This window comes from Cygnus atratus, chromosome 1 (genome assembly GCF_013377495.2).
Source record: "Cygnus atratus isolate AKBS03 ecotype Queensland, Australia chromosome 1, CAtr_DNAZoo_HiC_assembly, whole genome shotgun sequence".
In the NCBI taxonomy this organism is placed as follows: Eukaryota; Metazoa; Chordata; class Aves; order Anseriformes; family Anatidae; genus Cygnus; species Cygnus atratus.
The window spans coordinates 183,514,293-183,521,377 of NC_066362.1; the positions used below are offsets into that span (position 1 = coordinate 183,514,293).

The window sequence follows — 7,085 nt, forward strand, 5'->3', positions numbered from 1 at the left end:
TAAGCATATTCTTGCTTGGAAATGTAATGCCCTGCACAGATTACTCTCTGAAAAGAGAGTAGTCTTGAATGTTTTCTACTCTTAAAATTAGAAGAGAAGGCCTCGGACTTACCTTGCCATTTTGATGAGCTGACTATAGTTCCCTACATGTTGACTAACACCCTCAACTAAGTATTTTGAGACACTTCGGACAGGAGTTGCATTTTAGAAGTATACAAGGTAGGTTTTGGTGGATTTTTATTATTTTTTTTAATCATTACGAAGTGAAGAACTGACGGGTACAACAGTGTAGCAACAGAGGATCAGATAGTTAAGAACTTAGGAGAGTTTCCACCCCTTCCTTCCTGTTGACAGTGATGGCTCCTCTAGAAACTGCAGAGCATTACACTTTCAGCAGTATTCTAGTGGTAGAAGTCATCATCTCAGACAGCTAAGTCACAAAACCATCTAATATCACAAGTATAATGCCAAGAGCCATCCAGCTCACTTCCAGACCCTCAGGGCATTACATGTTCTTGCTCATAGCTTTTAGCGCTGCTCTTTTATTACAGGGTATCCTGTGTTGGAAAGGTTCCTAAGGTTCTTCAAACCACCCTTTCATCCATCTTCCTGCAGAAGATGCTACCCTATTTCACTCTGAATGGAAGTTTAATTTTTACCTCAGTGTTGATGGTCTTCTACGCATATGTAGAGTGTTCATAGACCACTTGCTTGTGGATGCTTTTGCTGTGATGTGACAAAAGAGTTCCAGAAAATAGGTGCTGTTCATGGCCAGATGATCTTGTCTCAGAATAGGAGAAAACAGGTAATACACTGCAGCCAGTCACCCACGTCTATGGAGATGTGGTTTGAACCAACATAGCCTGACACATTTATCCAGTCTAGCTAACATAAAAGCCCATCTCAGATACTTTGTAAGAAAGCCTTTCCACACACCATTACTGCAGATATTAACTGGAGTCAGAAAATTCAGAGGAAGTGTAATAAGACATTTATTAAAAGTGCTGTCAGTTATATTAAGAGCTATAGTCTAATATCCTTTTTTAAAAAGGTATCTAATTAAAAAATACTAGCTAAAAACCATTCTGGTCACCATGGTTACAGACACATGACCTGCAGTGTTCAATGAAATGTTAGACCAGCTTTGTAGATTGGGAAGAAATTATCTAAGTGCAGGATCCACCATCTCTATTGTAGAGGAAGAGCTGCTGGGGGCTCCAGAAGAGACACCTGCAAATACCTGGAATAGAAATGCAATCAAACAAGTTAATATTTTTAGTGACAGGTTTAAAGAAACTTTAAGGATTCCTCTTGAGAAACACACTGGGGAAGAAAAAAACATCCTGCTGCTCCAAGGGAATTGTGATCCACTACATCTGCATACCAATGAATGAACTACTCTTCTGCCCAGAAGAGTTTTCCCCTCAAGATGCTGACAGAAGCTTCAGTTTCAGAAACAGAAGCTGTCCACTATGAGAAGTTTGTCAGTTACTGAGCTGTAGCCCAGGCTGTTCAACCAGAACCATCCTGTGCTTACAGCCTTCAAGTTACAAAGCAGTAGCTTCTTGGTTACTTACTTTGAGTGCTTATACTTCTCCTTAATTGCTTGCAGTTGGCAACGGGGAGCATCAAGGCATACTTTGTGCAGATCAGTCAGGCAAGGCACTATCTCACTTAATGAATATCCAGTGAATGCAGCAAGAGTTTCTGGCTGGTAAGAAGAGGGGAAAAAAATGCTTTTGTTACTCTATTTTAGAGAATATTCACCTGGAAGGTATTTTCTACAGAAGCAGGAACCATTTTCACCATGTCAACAGTTCTCGCTCTAGGTTTAGGCTTGAAAAGGATTCGAGTGTATTCTGCCATCACTTTCACTATAGGTCATCTTTGGTCTGACAGGAAGTCTAACAATAATCTTATTCTGCTATAACTATATTGCATCCATTACATCTCTTCTGGATTCTGCTCCCTTCTAAAGCTATTACTCCAACACACCTGAGAGGCCTATCAAGGCCTGCATTACAGCAGCCACTGAGTGTAGTCACTTCAGTGAAGTAGACATTCAGTTCTCCCTTCCCTCCCCAAAGCCCCTGAATTCTAAGGGGTTTGAGACTAGCTACTGACAAGCTTTAGTTACAGACTTGACACAAGTGAACGTGACAGCAAGGTCCTTCCCATTTCAGAGAGAAGGCAGGATATTTCAGATTGATTTAACATTTGTTAATCAGGTAGACCCAGTAGCTCAGGAACAGCCACTCATCCTAGCATTTCAGCCTTTATAACAAGTTTTGAAGCTACTCAAAGTTTTAATGATAAAGTGCTTGAGCACTTTAGCATGCAGTTGTTTTTCTTACCCAGAAAGACCTGTTCACCGTATAGTTTGCTAGACAGTAGGCTGCTGCAGCGGTTTGTGAAGGAAGGTACTTCAGGAAAGGATCAGCTTCAAGGAGACTCAATTCTGCAAGATACTGAACAAAAAAGCAAGCCGTTCAAACAGAATGGCCCTGTGTGGTAGAATGAGGCCAAAAGACTGAGCATTTCAGTTGGTCAATGGTCTCAGTTTCACTGAAGAAACATGAGTTATGTGTCTGGTGAGCAGAAGTAGCATTCGAGTCCTGTTCATCTTGCAGAAAAACTTCTCATGTTCCAGTGGTAACAAAGACCACTCTTCTGTCAAAGCCTAAACAATCAAAACTATAATGAACTTCTGGTCGCATAATTATCTTTGATGAAATTAATTTTACAGATAGAATACACAATTTTTGTTAAAGACATTTTTTAAATATTTGTAAAGGAAAAAAAGAGGCCATGCTGTCCTCTGAGGATTTTGTTCACAGAGGTGGACCTCACTTGGAGATCTGGGCTAAGTGGGCAGCTCTCAAACAGAATTTGGGCTCCGTTTGAACAGGCACTGTACAAAGACTACACCCTTTGCAGCTAAGCAGCAAGTCAGGTGTTTTCCTACAAGCATGGGTTACCCTGTAACCTGACCTGTATAAGCATGGTACCCCTAGGCAGTTCTGTGGGCATATGCTGTGTCATTGTGTAGCAATATGTTTTACCGTCGTGCCTAGGTCAGGCTTACTATGCATGCACTGTTGAAGAATGGATTCCTACCACCTCACCAGCAAGACTGACTAGCCGACCAGACAGATAACACCAAGCTTAGTGTTTCAATCAGACACTTATCCAGAAGTCCAGGCACACAAGCCTGCAAAGCATCCATCCTAATAGGATGGTAATTCATACCCTTGCAAAGTTCTCTGTCCTGATACAGACTCCATGCCTCTGAATATACTGAAGGAGGAACTGGTTGATAGTCGGCACCGTGAGGTCAAAAGCCAACACTTTGAGAAGCAGGTGTTCCATTCTTAGCAGCTGCCTCTTTGTGTATGTATCATCTGTTATATACACAAATTCATCCACTTCTGGTGGGTAGATTTCTTCGTATTTCCTTCAAAAGAAACAGAGAAGCCACATTTGTCAGCTTAAAAGTTAGGGTAACAAGAAGCTTTTCACCCATATCAGGATGAGCACATGCAATTAAGACTTGCTGAGAGTTCTTATTTTAATCCTTCCTCCAGTCTGGGTAAGAATTGAGAATCAACTCTGGGGGGCAAAGATGTTTAGAGGAACTCCAAGTCACTAGTCTAGATAGACATACACTCACATTAAGAGTTTGCTACTAGTCAGGAGTGTTAAAGAGAAAGTTTCAGTAACACCATGCATTCCAGATAAAAATCCTTGCACTCCTAGGCTTTGTTGGGCACCCTGTCTGTTTAAAAACAGTTCAAGGCTAATTGCAGATTGCAGCTTTTAATCTATTACAGCCTTATGGGCTAGCAGCCTAATACAGTAGTGTTTTTCTTCTGCTGTTATGGTTACAAGGTTTTAAGGTTTTCCCACTACAGTTACTTAATCAAGAATATTAAGTATTGAATTCAGCTAGTGCCAAAGTAGGTCAAGTGGCAAATCTAAAGACACCAGGAAAAGCTACCTACCACTGCAAGCTTCACTCCCTCAAATTAAACAAAAAAGATTGTCCTAAAAGTAAGTTTTAGCTCACTGATATCTTCTGAGATAAACACTCACGCAGCCAGAAGAATTGCTGCTGTTCCGACAAGCTGCAGCTTCCCTCTGAGAACAGACATACAGGAGAGAAACCTGTCCAGGTAGTTCACTGCCAAGTATAATGTCTCTGTCCGAAGTTTATATTCTTCCCCTACTTCCACCAGCCAGTCTACCAAGATGGCACGCATTCCTGATGTGATATCTGGTTGCTTCCTCATGTAGTGGGGCTTGGGCCTGTATTTAATCTGTTTGGAGAGACAGGTGAAGAATCAGGTTGCTTACCCTGAGAAGGACCACTGAAGGCTGAGCTGATTAAGATTCTATGAACTTGTACCAAAAGGAACATGAGCAGTTACACTATTAATAGCTAGTTACTAGCTATAGTTACAGTACTAGCAGTATTAACTAGCAGGATCTCTAGAAAAACTGAAGAGATAAGAGCTACTGCGTTAGTAACAGAAAAGTAAAGGACCTCCTGGACTGTCAAGTTCAGCCCTTGCACATATAAGCAATTCAGGAGGACAATGACAAACAAATCAGTCCGTTCCCCCCCCCCCCCATTGAAAGACTGCACTTTACTGGTCTGATACAGAATGACAAAAAAAAAATATTAGAGCAAGAGACCTGTCAGTGAGGTCACATCCAACCGCTTCAGTAATTCTGCAGCTTTCAACTCCCAGCTTTCAACTCCCATCTGCAAGAACTCTTCATCCCTTGGAGTCAAGAGATGCTCCAACAGTGGGGTATTTCTGGGATGCAGAGTAATACCTGCAAGATCTCACCACTGTCTAGAAGCTGCCTATGAACCTCTCTAGCTGGAGAGATGGATTTTACTGCTTGCTCAGTGGCTGCCTAGACTTATCCTGGAGCAACCATACAGCTTTGCAGTATTGCAGCCCACCACATCCCAAATATCTCTAGGTTTGTTAGAAGACACTCACTTCAGCTTCTCGGAGGTACTGATGAATGTCTTCTGCATACTCTCCCACAGTCATTAGAGTTACGGCATCTCCCATCTGCTGCTCAGGTTGGGACCTGAAGGATGTATCCACTAGCATAGGAGAACCTAGCAGGCAAAAAGAGCCAGAAAGACACTTGGGTAGTTAGCCTCTTCACCTTCTCTTGCTATTTCTAGCACAGCAGAAATGTTGTGCGTCACCTAGACGCAACTAAAGTTATCTTGAAGCATTACTTATTGCAAAATAAGCTACTCACCAGCTCACCACAATTCATGATCAACTGCACGTACCTGTGCTACAGATACCATGTATTAACCATGGTTACCTGTACTCAGATCCAGCAGTAGGTGAATACTGGATGTCATTGCACTAGTATCCAGTTCACACAGGCTTGATTCCAGCTCTTCATCCACTTGGTAGCTGTAGTTTTCTTTCTGTTCTGGTTCATCTATGTAGATGGCAAACCCCTGCTTTGACGCAGCACTGACCACACAGCTGGATAATTCATCTTTTCCAGCCGGAGGGATGGCGTTCTTGGAGACGGAGAAGTGTCTGGTAACAGCAGTACTCTGAAACAGAGCACATAGCAATGCTGTGGCAGGGCAATTCAGGAAGAAAACAAACACTATCGGTTGTTTTAGAGAGGCAAATCACTTTCCTTGGTTAACAAAGCAAGGAACAGAAGTTAATTGGAAAAGCCACCAACTACAGCTGGCACTATGGAAGCACTGCTTGTTGCTGCAAGAGAGAATAAAGCAAGGGCACTGCCTGGCCCTGATGGCTGGCAAGTGCAGGGTCTGCTTCACGTTCAGTGTAGCATGGAGCAGGTTTTAGAAAGTGTGCAGCAAGTTAGGGCAATGAGAAGAAGCACTTAGGCACCATCACAGGCTTCCAAAAGCATTTTATGTCAAGTTACAAACCAAAGTTGGAACTGCTGAGCTTAAGCACCACAAACCCCATGACTTCAGCTTGCGAACAGGATACAGTCCTTGACGTTATCTACTATCTGTGAGCCACCAGTTGAGTTAGGGGCTTCAAAAAGTCACACCCAAGAAGACTGCACGCACGCAGCTGCTGGCTGAGGTCCTGCAAGTCAGCACAGCTCCATTTCCCCTGCCCCAGCAGCCAGCTCCAGGAGGGCTGGAGGACCACACATCAACACCCAGCTGTGGACTCAGCTTCTTAAGCACCCCAGCACCCTGACAGGAATGCGAGCAGCTACACAGCAACGGGATGTTCAGGCAAGCATCAGCAAAGAGACTTTTTTTAAGCTATCCCCTACATTTTACAGCACGGATGACCTGGAGCCCACCACCCCCACGCCTTTACCTGCAGCCTGGAGGGGAGCAGCGGGCCGGCAGCCCCAGAGCCCACGCGGAGGGGAAGGGACGAGCATTGGTGGGGAAGGAAGGAAGGAGGGAAGGAAGGAGAAAGTAGCCAGCACGAACAGGGCTCACCTGGCCGCCGGGCCGCTGCTGCCCGTTCTCCACCAGCACCCCCAGCACGGCCCGGCCGCCGCGGGGGGCAGCGGGGCAGGGTTCCCGGCGGCCCGCCCGGCTCTTCTCGCCGGTGCGGTGCATCGCCCCGGCGTCGGCACCTTCCGGGGAGAGAGAGGGGAAATAAACGGGGGGGGGGGGGAATAATAAAAAATTAAAATAATAAAAGTTCAAATAATATAAAAATTAAAAATAAATAAAAATATTTATGTAAACAAATAAAATTAAACAGTACTTGGTTGAGGAGCAGCCACGCCTGCCCTGGGAAGAAAGAAAGGAAGGAAGGAGGGAGGGATGGATGCAGGGACGGAGGTGGGGAGGCAGCGCCGCCGCCCCTATATAGGCGGCCGCCGGCGGCTGTTGGCCGAGGCCAGTTGGAAGCGGCGGCCGCAACCCCCGGCGCAGCCGCCCTGGCGGGGCAAGCGGCGGCGGCGGCGGGTCGCCATGGAGACCCCGCCCGGGCCGGCCCTGCCCTGCCGCGGCCTGGGCCGCGCTTCCCCGCCCCGCTCCGCCCCGCGGAGGTGGAGGAGCCTGAGGGGGGTCGGGGGGTGCGGGGTGG

General features: G+C 45.5%; 1 protein-coding gene across 1 annotated transcript; it reads right to left on the bottom strand.

Moving 5' to 3' along the window:
• Positions 1-855: 855 nt before the first annotated feature.
• On the bottom strand, positions 856-6,859 carry CCNA1 (cyclin A1). Its single transcript, XM_035542874.2, has 9 exons — positions 6,762-6,859; positions 6,488-6,627; positions 5,356-5,599; positions 5,013-5,137; positions 4,093-4,316; positions 3,250-3,454; positions 2,355-2,468; positions 1,578-1,711; positions 856-1,240 (listed from the first exon to the last, which is right to left on the bottom strand). Exons 2-9 carry the CDS (start codon positions 6,608-6,610, stop codon positions 1,189-1,191), a joined length of 1,221 nt encoding a protein of 406 aa, XP_035398767.1. The 5' UTR covers positions 6,611-6,627; positions 6,762-6,859; the 3' UTR covers positions 856-1,188.
• Positions 6,860-7,085: the final 226 nt, after the last annotated feature.

Bases quoted from the DNA above. Each gene is read 5' to 3' on its own strand.
- CCNA1 (XM_035542874.2), bottom strand. From the start codon at position 6,610: ATGCACCGCACCGGCGAGAAGAGCCGGGCGGGCCGCCGGGAACCCTGC. The intron at 3,455-4,092 runs GTGAGTGTTTAT...TTTCTTTTGAAG, and splicing joins GCAGCAATTCTTCTGGCTGC to GAAATACGAAGAAATCTACC. The intron at 1,241-1,577 runs GTAAGTAACCAA...TTTCTATTCCAG, and splicing joins GAGAAGTATAAGCACTCAAA to GTATTTGCAGGTGTCTCTTC.